The following is a 20,577-nucleotide window of genomic DNA, read 5'->3' as shown; positions in this document are numbered from 1 at the left end:
CAAAACTCCCTCTTCTTGTGCCATAATTGGTTTTATTCTCATTTTTCAAGTATAATGTAAATAATGGTGAATACTTTCCATAAACCCATTTCTTTGGCACCACATATATACATGTAATGAGGCAGAGAGAAAGGATATATATGTTCACTTACAAATTAGGCCAAGGTGGGGTCACTGAAGTTATTTACATTAGCCGCAGAAGATCATTACATCTTTACATTGAGAAACACTTAAGGCTTCACCTCCTCTTCCCTCTACACATACGCATAGTGTTAAAAAGAATAATTGTAATTCAGTTAAGATCACCTTTGGGGAAAGTGACATTTAATATAAATCAGTATTTTGAATAAAACCTGATATGACTGTTGATTCTTCTGACTGATATTTTTAGTAAGTAATGTATTCCGAAGCTCCTTGGCGAGATGGCAGATTGAACATATGACTATAATTTCACTCTCACCCAAAAATCACAAAAACTCCAGTAAAGATCCATGTGTCAGAAGCAACACCCACCCAGCAGCCAGACTGTGGTCCCTAAACACTGCTCCCCACTGGAGGGACCTGTTCTCCTCAGGGAAATGTTTGATGCAATGTGGGGATCAAACAATGGGCAAGAGAATCAAGCATTTGCCCTGCCTTTCTCCTAAAAACTGCTGTCTGAGAAACATGGGTAGTTAATTTGGGTCTCTCCTTATTACAGAAATGGTCTGGCCAACAGTTGAAGGGGGATGGACTGTTGACAACCCCAGTGAGATCATCTGGGCAGTTACCATTGCCGGCTGTTCATAGAATAGGAAAGCCTTGCACGTCATAGGCGCTCCCTGAGCAGGTGCAGAACCTCCTGGGGGTGGTCTTGCTGGGAATCAAAGTGAAACCACCCATGCCTCCAGATCCCTCTGATAGTTTACAGGAAACATTTGGGCATGGAGCCACCCAGGCCTCTGAACACCAGTATGGTTCAGTGGTTGAGTGTAGACCTATGAACCAAGAAGTCACAGGTTCAATTCCCAGTCAGGTCACATGTCCAGGCTGTGGGTTCAATCTCGAGTAGGGGGCGTGCAGGAGGCAGTCAATGGATGTTTCTATATCTCTATCCTTCTCCCTTCCTCTCTCTCTCTAAAATTAATAAAAACACTTAAAAAAAATAACAGCAGAAATTACATAAAACTTGATGGAAAGGTTAAAATTACCTTTAAGGAAATCTCATAGAAAGTTGTGCATAAGAGAAAGAAAAGGAAATGGCAATTTACCACCTAAACAGGGGTTTCAGAAGGACAAAATGAAAAAAGAACTCGGTGAAATAATTCAAGGAAATCCCCACCGAGGAGGACACCAGCTGCCACAGTGAACAGGCCAACCATGTGCCCCACCATGGACACAGAAGGATCATCCCCAAACACGTGATTCTAAAATTTCAGAACCCTGGGAACAAGAAGATCTTACAAACATATAGAGAGGAGATCCAGGTCCCACAAAAAGGTTCCAGGATCAGAACGGCTTTACATTTCACAACAGTACTGGCAACAGGCAGAGAGCAGTTCCTTGCAGTCCTGAGGGAGATGGTTGTAAGCTAAAGTCCTGGCACAGCGCCAGTACACAGAGGGAAAATGGATACACTTGCAGTCAGGCAGGCCTCCCATGCTTCCTTTTTATTCAAAACATAGATGGAGCCTGTGTTTCCACAGGTTGAGAGAGTGAAATGAGAAAGATGAGTGGGCCAAAGAAACCCAGAGATTTACTCGAGGACAGAGACCAGGGACTACTAAACCATTGAGCAGGAGGCCCTGGGCCACCTGGCAGGGTGGAGCCTTTGGTTTTGAGCAGGTATGTGGAGGCAGGGCTGACCCTCAAGGCTGCCTGTGCTCCGTGGCCCTGTGGCTTGTAGACAGACTGGTGAGCCTGCCCCAGACTCTTGTTGGCTTGCTGCTGACCTGTTTGGACCATCTGCCCCCCTGGCCCCACTTCGCTGAGGACACCTGTCTCTCCACAGGCCTTCATGGCTCACACCTGGGGACAGGAGGCAGGTGTGCAGGGCAATTCTGGTCCATGTGACTGCCCTGCCAGATGCCACAATGAGAGTGAGTGGCCCTTGGTGTCCTGGGGACACTCACAACCCTTCCCAGGAGGCACTCTTGTCCACTCTTCCAGCTGCAGGCAGACCAGACTCCAGACTGCATATCTTTTCCTGGGAACCATTACCACCCTGTCATGCCATTGCTTTTGTGCTCACTCCTGTCATTAAGGAACACATGTGTAGGAATAACACAGGTAGACAGACTATAACAATAAAGAAAAGTGAAGGATGCCCTAGCCCAGCGGTTCTCAACCTGTGGGTCGCGACCCCTTTGGCCGTCGAACGACCCTTTCACAGGGGTTGCCTAAGAGCATCCTGCATATCAGATATTTACATTACGATTCATAACAGTAGCAACATTACAGTTATGAAGTAGCAACGAAAATAATTTTATGGTTGGGTCAAAACATGAAGAACTGTATTTAAAGGGCCAGAAGGTTGAGAACCACTGCCCTAGCCGGTTTGACTCAGTGGATAGAGTGTCAGCCCGCAGTCCGAAGGGTCCCAGGTTTGATTCCCGGAAAAGGGCATGTACTTGGGTTGCTGGCTTGATCCCTGGTCCTGGTTGGAGTGCATGCATGAGGCAACCAATCGATGTGTCTTTCTCATATGGATGTTTCTCTCTGTCTCTCCCCCTCCTTTCTATTCTTTCTAAGAATCAATGGAAAAATATCCTCAGGTGAAGATTAACAAAACAAACAAACAAAAAATAAAAGCTAGGGTCTGCCTGACGAAGTTAGAGTATTGGGTGGGCATGTGATGTACAGAGCACACAGGGCCTTCCGGCATCACTCCTTATCCCAACACATGTTTTTCAGTGTGTGGACACATTTCACAGCCATAGGGGAACACGTTTTTCAGTTACATCTCTAATTTACCCCGTCTTCTTTTTTCTCCCTTTCTCCGCCTCCCCAGATAGGCAAAATGTCAGAGTAAGAGGAAATTGTGGTTACATAGTTGCAATATCTATTATTTTTCCCTGGATTTGAATGACTCATTCTTCACTTGAATGGACCCTGAACTTTGGCCGTTTTTTCTGAGGAATAGTGCTTCTCTGTGTTTCGTGTCTATATGATGGCATGGCATGGTGTGTGAAGAGAGGACCTAACCATGGAAAGTGACAGTGTCCTTTATGATCACTTACTAAATAAAGAAACAGTATCCCAGATTTCTTCTCTCTGTGGCTGAGAACAGCACAGTCGGCATTTCTTACTGGGCCCTGAATGTGCTCTTTGTGCTTCTGCTGACGTCACGAGTCTGATTGTGTTAATGTATTTCTCATGGCACAACCTATACAAGCAATTTTCTCTCCACCATAAAATATTCATGGGAATACAGGCTTTTTTGTTTTGGTGCTGCATTCTTTAAGTAGAGAAGGTTTGATTGTTTTCTCCAGGGCGCTCTGGGTCAGAGGCACTAGCAACTTCTGCTGGGAACTCATGGCATTTCAGCTAGTTTTTGATACTGAATCAGTACAAGTCTTGTCTGACGCACCCGCTGGAGGCTAGGATGAATGGGGATTGTGACTTCTCTCAGCAGCTGGTGTGCAAGACAGGGCTGGGGACAGCTATGGCCACTCTCCCCACCTGGCGTGTCTCTGTGGGGCACACTAGGGTGAGCAGGTAGCGTTTCTTGATCCCTGCATGGCTCTCTGTGGCCCACGTGTGCTGCCACGCTGTGTTTGTGTCTAACCGTAAGTGGAGCATTGTCAGCAGGGGTGGAGGAAAGGCAGGCGCTAGTTTGGGTGTGTCTGGCATAGGTAATGTTCGACTTTTCTTTCTCTCTGCTCTTTAACTTTCTGTAGCAAAAGAGTGACGTTTTCTCTGATACCTCAAAAAGGTAAACCGAGGCAAGACTTTATTCCATTCTAACAGCAAATGTGGAGAAAATGCTGCAGTCAGAACAGTGATGCATTCACTGAGGACGCTTCTGCCCTGGCTCGGCCACCTTCATACCCCACTCGTTTCACTCCTGGCAGCAGGGAGGTTTGTCTGCAGGTTCATCAGCCACATCAGCATACTCCTCACCTGGACCCATTGCTCTTTGGTGTCTGCAGGAGGACTCACCAGCTACCAGGGAGGGTGTCCTTAGAAGATTCCCTGGGATTCCATTCTCAGGAGACTCTGAGGAACATTTGAGTTAACAAGACAAACCTCGGTTTGAATGTGGTGGATGTGCGCTGCCTGCCCCACGTCATTACTGAGCAGGGGCCAACTGAGCGTGCTGCTGTGCCTCAGCATCTTCCATCCTCGTTTGCTTTCCCGAGGCCACCACCCTCTTCTCTTTCAGCCCCTGAACCCGCTGCCAGCCCCTCTGCTTTTGGTCCAGCCTCCCCACACTGCCTGTCCCCCTGCCCAGGGGGCATCCACAGGGCAGGGGATATGAGCTCCTCTGCCTTGGAATCCCCATGACCCCCACACATGCACCCGGACCCCTGGTTCCTTGCTGTGATGCCTCTTCCATGTCAGGGAGATGCAGTCCCTTGCAGGCCTTCTCTGAGCCTTTGTCAGCCCATCCTCCCACCCCCCAATCTGGTGTCCCATTGTAGGCCTGGGCCTGTACCCAGCACAGAGCAGGAGGTCCTGCACACTAGCAGCAGATAAATGTGCATGGACATGGTGGCCCAACACAGGTTTGGTTAATAAAAAGGATCCTTTTACAGTTGTTTTTTGTTCTTGTTTTTTATTATTATTATTGATTTTTAGAGAGAGAGGAAGGGAAAGGGAGAGAGAAACATGGATGAGAGAGCAAAACTTTGATCAGCTGCCTCCCGCATGTCCCCTACCGGGGAGTGAGCCTGCAACCCAGGCATATGCCCTGACTGGCAATCGAACCAGTAACCTTTTGGTGCATAGGACAACACCCAACCAACTGAGCCACACCAGCCAGGGCTATGTTTAGTTTTAAGAGATTATCTATGGGGCATTTCTGATGGCCCCCCTGCCCCATCTATGAAAAATTAGAAAACAGGGAGAGAATGAGCTCAAGTGGGCAGTGATGAGTCCTCGTTCTGGCCTGTCAGCAATGGCATTGCTGCTGCATAGGGTCTCAGGTCACTTTGGTACATCTTCTAAGTGGGGTCACACCTGACCTCCCCTGCCATAGTGTCCACCAAAGTGACACTGCTCACAAAATGTAGGTGCTATGCTTATTCATTAGTTCTCTGTGGTTATTTACTGAAGCTAAAATAGCACTGTTTAACCAGACAAGCACAGTGTGAGAGAGACCCTGTAGGTTATTCCTACCTCTGAACATAGACCCAGGAGTTCTCTCTAAAACAGTGACCGTGTGTGTGTAACCCAGAAAGGTAGGGTCAGGCCTGTCCTTCGAAAGCAAAGTCAAACTCACCTGAGAAGTCCGTTATGTACCTCACCTATAATCTGTGAGGTAATGAGGCAGGTTAGTGGGTTAGTAGACAATAACTTTTGGATTAGTAGACAATAACGCTTTAATTTGGTATTGATTTGTCAGCATTAAGATTGATTCTGCTGCTGTTTCTAATCTCTGTCTCTAACTTAGTAGACAATAACTGGTGGTCAGTCACAGCAGTGACAGGTTTGGGAGCACTCAGCGTTATTCAAATGTGACAGTGATACCCCTCCAAGCACATGACCTGAATCCCCTCATGGTGTCGAGTCCCCTTGTTGCTAAGCTTTTTTACTAAGCTCCCTTTCCTGCCCTTCATATGACTTTTTCCTTCAGAGAAAGTCTGAAGCAAATGGAGGAAGATATTGAGGTTTTTTAAAACTGGTATTATTTACCCAGTTTATCCAGTTTGCTATATTTTCATAATAAAATGATCAAAACAAGAAAAGCCGGGGGATTAATAAATCTAGTCTTCTCAGGTTGTATGTGGTGGGGGTGGGTGGGATACCACTCTTCCCTGGGCCTGTTCAGGAAAACACTCTTTATTTGTATAGATTTTGTCACATAAAGATCAAATAAAAACCTCTTAATGGGTCAAGTCTGATACCCAATTAGACAAAAATGCATACATTTAAAAAGTTGGGTGTTGCACTTCACTGATTTGGGGAACAGAAGAGAAACAGTCAGCTGGTGTTTACCCCTGCTTGTTAGTGTTAAAAGAGAGGAGCTTGGATAGTTTCTTAAAATGATCAAGTGTGGAGAATTTGTTGGTCGCCCTCTGGGCAGTTCTGTGTTATAGCTGCTTCAGACTCTGAGGTGAGAGCATCCTGGGCAGCTTCCAGCCTGTCAGCTTCCTGGGCTCTGCCTCCATGAGCCATACACTGCACTCAGATGACACATTTGTCAGGACATGGTGCTCAGAGCGCAGTGCCTGCGTCTGCTCGGGGTCAGAACACAGGGCTTCCACACAGCCAGCCTCTCCCTCAGCCCCAGCCTTCCCCGACCTTGCCTTATCAGAAAGGCCAGTGTGGGACCTGCCATCTGGGCAATGACCACAGAAATGCTCTGCCCCGAGGGGTGGTCCCATTTATGGGCTGGGCTTTTGTACCAGAACCTATGGGCTATAGGGCTGGGAGCACAGAACTCCTCAGGAACTGTATATCTGCTACTGGAGGGCTCTGGCCTGAGGGCGAGGTCCTGGGCATGTGTGTAGTGGGGATGACTACTTCCAGGCAGACTCGGGGACCAAGTCATATGCATAACTTGGCCTGTGCTAGGGTCCAGGCAGAGACAGCCCTTAGGTAAGAAAACTGGTCCATGGTGGCCCTGGCCTTTTGAATTGGGGCTCCCATCTGAGTCTTGCAACCCCCTTCAGGGCAAGGCCCCCTTCTCCTGCCCTGGCCTCCGGGTCTGGGCCTAGAGCAGATTGGGGAGACCTTTCTGGAAGTGACCGGGGAGCTGTGGGTCTCTGTGCTGTGCTCTCCCCTCAGCTCCTTCGGGGGCTTTATGAGCAAAGTCCACTTGGGGGGTGCGGGGGGAGAGCACAGCGTGTCTGAGTATCACTGTGGAAAGTTCTCTGGCCACAGTGCAAGCCTCTGTTCATGTATTTTCAAAGTGGAAACCTGTCCCAGCAGGAGCACCCACCTTGGGGTTCTCTTGTGATGTCCATAATTGAAAACTTACATTCCTCCTGTGCTCCTTTTCTCGCTTTAATTTGGTATTGATTTGTCAGCATTAAGATTGATTCTGCTGCTGTTTCTAATCTCAGTCACTGGTGCTGTCCTCTGCCAGCCTTCGAGCCTCAAAGAAGCCGTGGGCTCTGTGTAGCAGACACGGCTCATGCATGTGCCTCTGCAGGCCAGCTGGGAGGCACTCCGTGGGCTGCAGCCAGTAAACATGTTTGCTGAGAGGGCACTTGCTTCGCCATGGAAACAGGCCCTCGTCCTGAGCATCTGTCTGGACCACTCTGTGGCACACACTGTTCTGTGTTTCCGGTACACAGTTCTTCAGTGACTTGGTGAGCAGGAGGAAGCGACACCGCAGTCAGCCTCCGTACTTAGTGCTGTTCAACCCTCTCCGGAGTTCTTCCCTTTTCTCCTTGTGACTTTCAAACTTGCTTTCAGAAAAGGTGATGGGCCTGCAGTGACTTCCTGTGAGAGAGCAGGGGGCAGTGTGCGTGAATGTGTCCTGGTCTCACCTTCATGATGACTGTGATTTTTGTACTTGAAGAGTAGATCCTCTCATAGGCTGCTGAGTCTCTCACTGTGAACCTTTTGGGCAAGAGTTGGGGAGAGGCATCTGAAATGTGAACTGTCCTTCAGCATGCGGATACCCCTTGCTGCTTGCTAAGGGTCTGGGTGGTTGCTCAGGCGGGGGACGCCGTGGCCTGCAGTGACCATGCTCTGTGTTGTGCTCTCTCTGCAGTGGATGTGGCCTCGGCGCTGCCTTTGCAGGTGGCTCCCTCGGCGGTGCCCATGGACCTGCGCCTGGACCACCAGTTCCCGCTGCCTGTGGCGGAGCCCGCCCTCCGGGAACAGCAGCTGCAGCAGGAGCTCCTGGCTCTGAAGCAGAAGCAGCAGCTGCAGCGGCAGATCCTCATCGCAGAGTTCCAAAGGCAGCACGAACAGCTGTCGCGGCAGCACGAGGCCCAGCTGCACGAGCACATCAAGGTGAGTCCTGGTTCCAGCACCTGCTTTCTCACCGTGATCCTAGCTGCTGAGCATGGTCCCTAGCAACCAGCTGCACCGTTAGGACTCACAGGCAGGGACATTCCTCGCCATGCCCCGAAGACAGATCACTGGATGCTGTATCTTCAGCAGCAGGGTGTTGGCCAACTAAATTGTGGCAGATGTAGTATATAGTGGAAACAGTGTCTAAAGTCCCAGTGTAGGATGTACTTAAAGCAGAGAGAGTGCTTCTCATCTAATTTCACCTGCCAATACATGTCCTGAAATAGGGAAATTACCAGTAGGAATAGTAACCCAGGTTATCTCTTGGGTGGTGTCTACCTCTTCTCATTTTGTCCTACTGATCTTTTGTAACTGGAAAGAGGTGTTAACATTTTCTTATATTTAAATAGAATAAGAAAAACTAACATAGATCTTTTTTTTTGGGGGGGGGGGGGTGCTTACTCTATACAAGTATCTAATCATATTCCAGATTTTAAAATTAAATACATAGGAAAGAAACATGTATTAGTGAAATGTAGCGAAGGTACAATATGTAGTTAACAGTCCTGGTGTGATGTGCTGGTCCTGATAAGCTCTCATGGTATTCGAGCCATTCAGAGCAGCATTGCCCTATAGAAAAATATAGGGTACGTTACAATTATGTAGGTAATTTTACATTTCCTAGTAGCCACGTTAAAACAAAGCAAAAAAACCCATGTCGTGTAAGTTATTTATTTCTATGTAACATATTACCCCACAACTTAGCAGCTACAACAATAGACGTGTATTATCCCCTAGTTTCTGTGGGTCGAGGACCCAGGAGCAGCTTAGCTGGAGGTGGGGGCTTAGGGCCTCTCATAAGGTCAAGCTGGCATTCAGGGCCACAGGATCCATGTCCAAGCTCACATGTGTTTGTGGGCAGGAGGCCTCAGGTCCTTATCATGTGGGCCTCTCTCGCAGCCCCCAAAGCACATAGAGTGCATGCGTGTGCTCCCAAAGGCGGGCCCCTCACTGCCCTTCACTGTGTGTCTCTATCAGTCACATGTCCATGCCTCCCAACGTGGACATGGGTTTGCAGGCCCAACACAACTATACCTGGCTGAAGGAAGACCTCAGTAGCTACCTATTGAATTGCATTGTCCCTCACACTCCTGTCATCATGCACTAATACAGACAGCGCCAGTGTCCTACCTTGTAGGCATGGTTCGTGCCAACCGGCATTAAACATGTCTCATGTAGGAGTCTGTTGAATTTATAGTTTTAGAAAAAAAATGAGATTTTGAGAAATAAACAAACCCCATGTATATGAGGTCATCAGGGCAGCAAGAATCATCAAGACCCTTGAGAGGGCGGTGCTGCCGTCACAGGGCAAGTGGGCTTCCCGCAGCTTGGTCCTCTGACTGCGCTGGGTCTGGTGTCCTGACCCTGTTCCTGTTCTCACCTGGCACTTCAGGAATTTGTATCCTTGCCATGGAGATGGGAGAGTGTCCTTCCCGAGTCCTCATGTCAGCCTGTGCAGGGCCGGCCTGGCCGTTGGGCGCTTCTCATGCCCTTGTCACGAAGAGAGCTCAGGCCTGGTTCTCCACACACAGGAAAAATCTCAAGGTCACATGTTCTCTGCATTTTAATCATTTGTTTTTCCATTTAAAATGGAGATCATAAAAGCTGTTTAAACTTTGTAATTGTATCATTACATCAGCGGCTTTTGTTTTGATGATTTAAACCCTCTTCCTAAGCTGTCACATTGTTAGTGACATTTGGCAGTCGTGTTTGCCAGACAGAGCTCTTGAGCACACAGTCTAATTAGTGCCATTAAATCATCAGTGAATTTGAGTAGAAACTTGTAAATAAGAAGGGAGTCATTTTTAAAATATGACTTAAATTGTTAACTTTGGGTGCAGAAGATCTTTAATGAGCTCTCAGTGCTCAGTACTGCACGTGACTTTGACAGTTTCTCTGCGAGTCAGGCTGTTTCAGGTACCATGTTCCTACTTGCATCCTACATGGTTAGTTCTCTCCTTTCCTGAACAAGGTCCCAATGAGCACTGTACCTGAGGCGGGGTGTGAGAGAGCCAGAGTTTGGGGTGTGGGGAATATCTGTGCCCAGAAATTGTGAACTTTCACCAACTGGGATAGCACAGATAACTAAAAGACTATTTTCTAGATTTGCTGCTTTGGGAGTTGTTATAGTTTTAATTCTTTTTATTTTATCAAAGAAATACATGTTTTTAGTGTTTCAAATCAAAAAGTGGGGTTAACCAACAAAGCTGCCCCTCTCTGCCCTCCATCCGGATTCACAGGCCCTAGACCTCGTCAGGCAAACATTCCCTGTTTAGACAGCCAGCTTTCTCCCTGCAGGAAAGAACCCAGCGAGCAATTTCCCACTTGAGGGAAGAACTGGCTCTCCTGCTCAACCCCCACACACATACACAAGGCCACTTCTTGGGGGCCACTTACTGGTATACTTAGACTTTACTCTGCTTAAAGACCTACTCAGAGTCTCCCTTCCTGTGTCAGTCTGTGTGCGTATTGCTCACACTTGGCACTCGGGGAACCACATGCCCTTTCTGATACAGCTCTGGGGTTTCCCTGGAGTGAATCATTTCTCCCTTCCCATTGGCTTAGGTCCCTCTTCTCTGATGTAAACCAGTCCCACAGTTTGAGAGGCCTTGGAGCTCTTCTCACAGTGGCCACTCACTGATGAGTGCATTTGTAGTTGTCAGCGGCTATTTTTAAGTATAATGATACAATCACATGGTTTTTGTATTTCCAAGTATCTGAAATTGGAATGTATTGCATCTTTAGATCAGGATCAATAATTTAAATATTCGTTTCATGCAAAGGGGAAATGATTTTAGCATCTAAGACCCACTAGGTCCTTCCTGCTTGTGTGGTGATGCTTACCGTTTTATAGGACTGCAAGGACTGTATTGCAGGAGCGTCTCAGTTACCTTTTGCTGTGTAGCAAATGACCCCAAATATAGCACTTACCACAGTAGTCATTTTGTATGTTAAGGGTTGTTTAAGCTGCTTTTCAGGCCTGGGATTTCTCTCTGTACCTACAGCAGTGGGGTGACCTATAATTGCCTCACTTTCTGGTCTGATGTTTGGCAGGCTGTTGGGGGGCAGGGGATTATTTGCTGGTTTCAGAGTTGCAAGCTCAGCAGAAGGGCAAGTGTGTTTTCCCTCTAGGATGTTACTGCCCCACTGGCCAAAGCAGGTCTCATAGCTAAGGTCAGAGTTCCTTTGGGAATAATATCCAAGGGAATGGGTACTGGGGACATGCAGCAACAGGGCCAGAGTGCATGCAGGAGGGATGCTCACTCTCATTCAGAGGGGACAGAAGACATGTTCAGCAGTGACTCGGGCAGGAGTTGGGTGCATGCAGGAAGAAGGGGCAGGACACTGGAAACCCGAGTGCAAGCCAGTTCACTATCTTAGCCACCCTCTAGTCTGGGATCAGGGGTGCCATCCCAGTATCTCCAGCCATGAGCAGGAATGTTTCTGTAAATGCATGTTGTCTTCATGTTTTGCAGATACTTATATTTTTGTGTTGGGAATGTATCAAACATTTAGCTTTAGTGATAGACACATATGAGCATCTTTAGTTGGAAGCGGTGTTGACACTTGTCTGGGAGCTACTGGGAGTTCTGCTGTCTTGTTTCCCTGGTAGAGGCCACAGCCTTCCCAGTTGGGGTGTTTCTTTCACTCACTTGATTTGCAGTCCAACCTTTTCTGCAGTCTGTGGTCTATGGATTTGTATCTCTTTAAAAAAAATACTTTCCTCTGTCCCTGTCGGTGCTTTCAGGGCGGTGGAGGTCAGGCCTGTGTTCAGTCAGCCACATTCACCCAGATGTTGGCCCTCCTCTTTAGTCATTCACTTACAGAACCACACCCATAGACCTTCCTCCTGAGCATCCCAACTGGCGAATCCATTGCACCCCCAGAGGAACAACCCACTGGTAATGTGTCCTGAGCATCAGCGGGAGGAGGAGGAGGGTCTGAGGCCCCAGGCCTCCCTAGTGGTTGTGTATGGATAGATTCAGCCCTATGCTTGCGTTGGCATTGCAGGCTGTGTTGCTGTTATAAGGAATGTTTTCATGGTGTCCTCTTTCTGATTGTAAAAGTCATTAGTGTTAATGATTTGAATAGTTGAAAATTACAAAGGAGAAAATATTGCTCCCGTGCTATTAGGTAGGAAGGCTGTTAATGAAGTTCTGTGATCTTATGTACTAGTGAGCTGTGTGCATGTGTATGTGTAATGTTACAGAATGAGGTCAAACTCTGGTGTATTTTTATTTACTGTGTTGTCAGCATTTCCCTAAACCATCCCATACACTGCGAAAGTATGATTTTAATGGTTTTATTGTAGTCTTATAGTAAGTCACAATTTAAACAACCACTAATACCCGAATAGTTGAACATTAAGATTATTTTCAGTTTTTCATGTTTTTACTTTCTTTGTGCATGAATCATCTGCATATGTCTAGACAGAGTAGAAATGGCATTGCTGACCCAAGATAAGTACTTTTTTGTGGCTTTTGTTACCCATGTTTATCTCCAAAATCTATACCAGCTGAGTGTACATGTGTCTGTCTGTCTCCCTCCCTCTGTCACACATGCACACACACCTTGCTTACTCTATGGACAAAATAGCAAAGCAGTAGTAACCATGACAGGCGCACTTACTGAGTCGTCCTGGGTGGGGCCATTCGTGCTGGGCACTGCACAGGTGCTCTCCCTCACACCCACAGCTGCCCAAGGAGCTGGTGCCCATACCTGCTCCTCCACTGATGGGGTTGTCCCTGTCCTGCAGTGACCACCCCTCCCTGGCAGTCTGAGGCCTTAGCGGGACTTGTTCCCATTATATTTCCGTTCTGTGTCACATTGTGTCTCTATTTCTGCGATTGTGGGCAACCGTATTTATATATGCTTATTCACTTTTTCTACTATTTATCATTTTCTTTGCTGTTCTTCTGTTGTAGTGCTGGCCTTTTCTTACTGTTGTAGGAGTGCCCATTATAAATTAAGGGTATTATTTCAGTGTTGTCATGTGGCTGTTACTTTTGCCCATAATCAGTAGTATCTACTTGCCCTATCCTCATTCACAGATCAGAACGTGATTTCTAAGTGGTTAGAAGTGTCACTGTGGTCTCCTAACCAGTGCGTGTTTGCCTCGGCTTTCTCCAGGTCCTGTGCTGACACCACAACAGCTGTCAGCAGGAACCCCTGCACCGTGTGCTAGTCTCGTGCATATCCGCATGTCTCCTGTCCCCTCACATGGATTCTACCTTTTAAATTCGCTGTAGCCTGTCTTACCCTTAATTCTTCCAGGTGAACTTCAGAATCTTTCCCATAGAGTCCTCAAAACTTGGAAATGTATGGAAGTTGCAGCGAGTTCATAAATTAATATATTTTGTAATAACTTCCTGATATTAAGTTTCTAATCTAGGAACACGGTGTTACAGCCTGATGGTTTGAAAACCCTTGTTTTATTTTTTCATATAAGCCTTATAGATTTTATACTCAATTATTCTTAGGTATTTTATATATTTCTTTATAGAATTATCAAATTTTTTTATTCATCTCAAATTTATAATTGGTTATTTCATGTTCTCTAGGCAGATAGACATGTCATATGCAAATACTTATGACCTCCTTTCTTCAGCTGGATTGACTAAAACTTCCTTAACCACTTTAAGATATTGAAACGTTATCTGTGACAATCTCCTTGACAGCTCATGGGCAGGGCCTGGCCCATCCCATGACTGTGCTCTTGCCAAGGTTGGGCCCCAGGTATGGATGATTCGTGGCCCTGGGGTCCTGACAGGCTAAGGTTGTTTCCCGAAGGCTCCATCTCTGAACCTGGTTTTGTGGCTTGCAGGAGCTCTGGGGAAGGTGGGAACTCTTTTCCTCATGCTGTGGGCCTCTGGGTCACCCCAGGAGAATCCCTCCCGTTTCTCCTGTGGGGTTACTCAGGCCCCCACGCTCTAGCTTCTACAGAGCAGAAAGCTTTCCCTGGGTCCTAGGTACAGCGATGGCCTTCTCCTCCTAGAGGAGCTGGTTCATGGGGTTGTGGTAAGTGTGTAGGTAAATGGTAAGTGTGCTCATCTATGGAGCAATTTTGTCATTTTCTAGTGTTCCCCAGGACCCGGGTCATGTTCCTGACAGCTGCATTTCCCTGTTTCCTGCTCCAGTTCAGCTTGTGTCTCCAGTGCCCATCAGGCTCTGCCTCTGGTCAATTGGCCCTTCTCGGCCTCCATTTCCTTTCCCACCTCCTGCTGCTGCTGGGAGGCCCAGGGGACCATCTAAGTCCTAAGACCAATAGCATTGCTGTAATTGGTCTCAAAAACCACACTCACTGTCCCCTGCCCGAGTCCACACAGATGGAGATTCCACATAGGAAACAACTGTGCTTTTATTCCTTTTCTTTTATGGCAGAGGTTCTCAACCTGTGGGTTGCGACCCCTTTGGCCGTCGAACGACCCTTTCACAGGGGTCGCCTAAGACCATCCTGCATATCAGATATTTACATTACGATTCATAACAGTAGCAACATTACAGTTATGAAGTAGCAACGAAAATAATTTTATGGTTGGGTCACCACATGAGGAACTGTATTTAAAGGGCCAGAAGGTTGAGAACCACTGTTTTATGGGAAATCCTTAGTTTTTTCCTTAGTCATTTTTTTTATGGTGATAAAAATTAAGTAGCATTGCCTGGCCTGCATGACTCAGTGGTTGAGCATGGACCTATGAACCAGGAGGTCATGGTTCAATTCCCAGTCAGAGTAAATGCTCCGGTTGCATGCAGGAGGCAGCCAATCAATGATTCTCTCTCATCATTGATGTTTCTATCTCTCCCTCTCCCTTCCTCTCTGAAATCAATAAAAATATATTTTTAAAAATTACGTAGCATAAAATTCATCATTTGACTATTTTAAAGTATACAATTCAGTGACATTTAGTTCACTTACAATATTGTGCAACTATCACCACCACCTAGTTACAAATCATTTTATCAGTTTCTCCCCATGCCCTCTTCCCCCATCCCCTGGCAACACTCGTTCACTTTCCGCCTCTATGAATGTGCTCGTTCTAGACATTTCATATAACAGAATCACACAACATATGGCCTTCTGTGTCCGGCTTCCTTCCCTCAGCATCACGTGTTCAGGGCTCACCACATGGTAACAAGCATCATGCTGTGTTCCTCTTCATGGCCGAGTGATATTCCTTTGTCTGAATGGACCTCAGTTTATGTGTCTCTTTATCTGGTGATAGGCCTTTGGGCTGTTTCCACTCTGGCGATTGTGATAGTGCTGCTATGAACATTCGTGCACAAGTTTTTGTTTGAGCACCTGTTTTCAGTTCTTTGGGGTGGAATTGCTGGGTTATATGGTAATTCTGTGTTACAACTAGACCCCTAAACCATTTCTTTATTATGGTAAATATACTTATGAAGTTTGCCATCTTATCATTTTTAGGTGTATAGTTAGTTCAGTGTCACTAGTACACTCACGCTGTTTTGCAACCACCGCCAGTTTCATCTTCCTAGACTGAAACATTGTGCCCATTAAATATTACCCATCCCTCAGTGCTGACAGCCACCACTCTACATTCTGTCTGTAAATTTGACTACTCTATGGACCTCATGAAAGTAGCATCATAGCCTGTTTGACTGGAGTAGCTCTTCTCAGTGTGGGTATAATGATAAAGTCAAGGGTTGGGGGAGTAGCTGAAAGGTCAGTGCTCCTCCCAGAGGTGCAGGCAGGTGGCCCCTTCTCTTCTGGCCTAAGTGGTGAAAAGTAAAAATCATTCCCACATTGTGTGAATTTGTGCTTTTTTGCTAGAAAAGATGAACTTCTCTCTGTTCATGTCTGTTAGTGTGACCTGTGCTGTTCCCAGTGGTAGGACAGGGTTTTAAGAGCTATTTAGTTGAGGGTATGACTCTTTTCCCTGCGGGGACAGGAAGAAAATTGAAAGGAAACCTGATTCTAATGGCACTAGGAGTCCACTTGGGATGTTTATTCTCTCTTTATTACCTGCCTCAGGTAACTGAAGAGATGTTGCCCAGAGTCCTGGCTTCCAGGTCACCTGAGGCGACATTAATGAGCTAGCGGGAAAACTCCGGTTGTTGTAACCCTGGCACCTGGGAAGGCTCATGGCTGTGCAATGCAGACCTGTGTCATCCCTGGACCTGTTTGTGCCTAATGAGAGTGCTAGGAAGCAGTGCATATACAACTGGCATGTGGTTTCCAGGAACTCATTCATGGGCAGGTGGATGGCCTTGCTCCACCTGCCTGCTGCCCTAAGGGTCACTGATGGCCACTCTGGCTGCCACACTGGGCTCTGCTTTTCGTTGGCTGCACCTAAGAGTATCTGGCTTTATCAGGTGTCCTGCTGACTGTTAATGTTGCCTTCCAACTGCATGCTGCCTATGGTTGTAGGAGAAAAGGAACTCTGTGTCTCCAAAGCAGCAGCTGTGGGAGTTTGTGTCCTGCCTGTCCTACTCCTTCATTCCTCCTCACTGGCTCTATTGCCTTTGCTCTGGTCCCCTATCCCTGGGTTTCGCTCACACCTGCTGTGGGCCCAGCTGAGGTCTGCAGAAGACAAGGGGCGCAGCCCCAGCCCAATCACAGACAGCCTCAGGCCCCTGTGCAAGTGTGCCAGTTGATGGTGAGGCCTGAGGGAAAGAACTAGGAATCCCAGCATGGCGGGAGGTGCTGGGCTTCATGAGAGTGCAGCTGCTGGAGCCCAGCCTTGAAGGAGAAAGTAGGGTTACCCTGGGTACTGGGGGCAAAGGCAAAGGAAGCACAGGCAGCGGGCTTGCAGTTGGCCCTCCCTCTCATATCCCTCTCCCTCCTGGCTCCACTTTCTCCCTCTTATTGTCCCCCCTCCTCATTACCTCCTTCACTGCTCCCCCATCCTCACAGCTATGTTGTACCCGCAGCCTCACAGAAGTGGCCCACAGTGCCCTGGACCACACCACAGTGCTGGCGTCTCTGTTGCAGACCTTCTTCTCATAGATCATCATGCTGAGGCCAGCCCTTTTTGTCTTTATAACATTTGAGTGGCCAGTTTGGGATGGGAATGTGACTGCCACCTGGGGGATTTTACCCTGGTGAGGAAGAGGGAAGATGATTTTGAAAGTACTGAATGGGTACCTCTGGGTATGAGCCAGCACATCCAGTGAGAGGAACATGGAAAGGCTTCTGTTTTTGAGGATCCCTTAACGAATAGCATTTTAGTCCCAAATGGGCTATGGAAACCATGGCCAAACAGCACGTGTTCCTGGATGTGAACAGCCAGCCCACCTGAGAGAAATCTCCGTCAGTCAGAACTGTGTTCTTAGAATGAGGGAGGTGTCGGGGTAGGGGTGGCTGCCTGAGAGGCCTCTGCATCTGTGAACTAGGCCACCTAACTGGCGGCTGTGCTGAGACACAGAGCTCCCGGGCAACTCCCCATGTCACAGTTCCAGCCTTTATGCACATCCTCAGTTTTGCACTGACTATGCCAGGCTCCTGAAATGCTGTGCATTCTTCAGTGAAGAGGCACTGAATCTGTGCTTTATTTTTGATTTAATCTTTTCAAGAGAAATGCAGTGAAGGAGGTGGCAAAGACAGCTCCTAGCATCCATCTGCTGATGGCAGGGCCCTGCATAGGTTGTGATCGGCCTCAGGGGTGGCAAGCCCTCACGAGGTCCAGGTTGCTATAGAGAGGCAGTGTGAAGTTTCTCGCTGCACCCCTCCACCATGGGAAACATCTGTGTGAGAGGACCAGTGCCTGCCTGTGCTCAGCTTAACATGGGTCACATGAGCACCTGGAGATTCTAGCCCTGGCTGACTCCAGCTCATCTGCATGTGGAGCTTCCTCCGTCCTTTTCCCTGCTGGCCCCAGCTGTCGTTTGTTTAGGTTCGGTGTCTTACCAGCCTCAATGTCAAGGAAGAGAAACAAGAGCATAGTGAACGTCTGTGATTAGGGATCTGCAGAGCAGGGCATGGTGAGTCCTGAGACGGCCTCATCCTGGGTGTGGGCAGGTAGCTGGAGGTCTGAATAGGCTGCCCATCACCATCCTTCATTACATGCCTCGGGACATTTCATGGTGCATCAGTTCTAGTGACTAGCAAAATTTAGGGGTAGACTGGCACAAAACAGGTTGGGCCATTAATGGTTAATAAAAATCCACCTAAGACCATTTCTGTTGAGGCCAGTTAACACATGGGAGACTAGCAGGTACTCCTCATTGCTGGCTGTTGGTTTTTATTTGGAGCCAGGATTTAGTTGTGAGTGGACTGCAGAAATCATTGGACATCAGCTCCCTATTTCCTGAGACAAGGGGAGTGGGTGATCTTTCATATTGTTCTCATTTTCACATTTGCTACCATGAGTCTGCCGTAAATTTAAAATCAGGAAGACACCCTTGACTTTCAAAAGGAGCCCTTGACCCCTGTAGAGTACTTGCATGTTTGACCATTAGACATCCTTGGGCTCTTGAGCAGGCTGTGGCTTTCACACACCCCTCCTCCCCGTGCAGAGTGTGCACATGGCCCATGGGACTCCCCCGTGCTGAAATACAGGTACCTACCTGCAACTCCTGCCTTTGTATGGGGCACCTCTGGCTCCAAGAACTTGACATCTGAATGGTCATGACCTCAGCATTAGTTGTTTTGCAGAGTCCACACCCAGGGAGGTTGGTTTTTGAGCAGCTTTGTAAGCGTCCCTGTGGTGGTGTTAATGTGCTTTAATGGAACTTGACTGCTACCATTTCTGATGACCGGTTGGTTATTGATCCATAGGATTAATCAGAGGCACTCTGAGAGGGTCAGGTGACAGTTCCCTGGAGGCTGGAAGGTCTCTGTCCTCGACTGGGGCTGTGGATGGGTACCTGTCCCCAGTTTCAGTCCTTCCATGTAGCAGGGTTTTAGTTCACTTTTGAGAGTAGACATTTGGCTGGGTTTCCACCTGAACATTTGTTTATTCAATTCTAAAGTCAGACTCAAAGAAGCTGAATTCCAGGAACCTGTGCTTTGATTCTGAGCTCAGTATTGGCTTAAAAGTAAATTCAGTGTTAAACTCTCATTGGAGTAATGGGATTTATTGTTATTCAGTTTTTTTTCTTAGAAAAATTAAGTTGTAGACATCTTCTTTAAATTGCTCATAATAGTTTCAATCTGAAAAAAATAGCTTATCAACAATTCTTTCTCTATAGAATAGTCTTGACCTTCACTCATGTTAGCGAGATACTAGGTGCAAATAATTCTATGGATTTTAACTAACATGAAAATTAGCACATCTCAAAGACCTGTTTTGTATTCTGAAGACTATACTTCGTGACACATTCATTCATTCCCCATGGAGGAGCCTTCCTGGGTGCTGACAGGCAGTTCATATTTACGATTCCACACAATGATGCGTGATTGGGGACAATAATGCAGATGATCTTTATGTTGTAGTTCACCCTTATTTCCCTAAATCTGTGAGTCTAGAGGACCGCTTTGTCTCAAGATCAAGAGACAGGCCAGAAATGTGACGTGACATTGTGACGGAGGGCTGCCAGGGTCTGATTTATTCCCATCACTTTTGTTTTATGGGCTTTAATATAATCTAATATTGGGTAATGTCCATCCAAATGGGAGGTGGAATGAGATCATACAGTGTAGCTCTGGGGCATTTTGGGGAATCTGAGTCGTTGTTTGTACTTGCTGCTTTCATTAAAACTCCATGACAATATTGTTTTTCTGGGAGTTCTGTAATCCTGTGAATTTTAATCACCAGTATCTGTGGTGGTTGTTTCCAGTCTTTTTGTAAAGATAATTGAAAGATCTCTCTTTCCTTCTGGGTTCTGGCTCAAAAATAAATGTTGAGAAAGACTATTAAGCAAATTTCTGCCTGTTCCTCATTTAGAAAGTAAATGAATACTGAGCAGCTGAAAGGGAACCCAGGCTGTACTTAGGGCCCTTGGGGTATAGGTAATACCAGTGGGGAGGGACACTTCATTGTAAAAGCTGTTGTCGGAATATCGCTGTAATACTGTCCTGACCTGAGCAGCAGCAGGCAGCCCGCTGGGATGCACGTTTCTTGAGATTGCCAACGCAGGAGGGCAAGGCTGTTGACACGACTGGTGACCCAGGAATGGGGCGAGCCTCTACCGCAGACACAGCATGTGGCTCTTGGGCAGGTCCTCTGTGTCTATTCAGACAAGCAAATAGGTCTTCAGGCGGAGTCCTTCTTCATGTGCGCCTGTCCTCAGTGAGTACAACATCAGCCCCCACAGTGCAGCTCAGAGCATGGTGTCTGGGATCAAAACTAAAAATAAGGGGCATGTTTCACCCCCACTTCATTTATTGTTTTGTCACAAAGGTGTAATTTAGTTTCGCTCCTAAACAGTAAGAAAACCCCACTGGTTTGAATTGTTTGCACAGTTCTAGCTGATAGACAGTTCTCAGGAGCTGGAGCTGGGCACTCA

At 47.2% G+C, this 20,577-nt stretch overlaps 1 protein-coding gene across 28 annotated transcripts in view; it reads left to right on the top strand.

The window, feature by feature from the left end:
- The window catches only part of HDAC4 (histone deacetylase 4), a 257,343-nt gene that overhangs the window by 130,542 nt on the left and 106,224 nt on the right, over positions 1-20,577 (top strand). For all 28 annotated transcript variants that reach the window (XR_004969397.1, XR_004969400.1, XR_004969395.1 and 25 more), the window contains one exon: positions 7,865-8,109. Coding sequence is in view for 8 of the 28 variants with exons in the window: in XM_036319831.1 (XP_036175724.1) it covers positions 7,865-8,109 (245 nt within the window). In the remaining 20 variants the exon portion in view is untranslated. The remainder of the gene's footprint in view (positions 1-7,864; positions 8,110-20,577) is intronic.

Source organism: Myotis myotis, unplaced genomic scaffold (genome assembly GCF_014108235.1).
Source record: "Myotis myotis isolate mMyoMyo1 unplaced genomic scaffold, mMyoMyo1.p scaffold_m19_p_8, whole genome shotgun sequence".
Taxonomy (NCBI): domain Eukaryota; kingdom Metazoa; phylum Chordata; class Mammalia; order Chiroptera; family Vespertilionidae; genus Myotis; species Myotis myotis.
The sequence above is the reverse complement of the archived record's forward strand: the minus strand, read 5'-3'. Positions and strand labels throughout refer to the sequence as shown.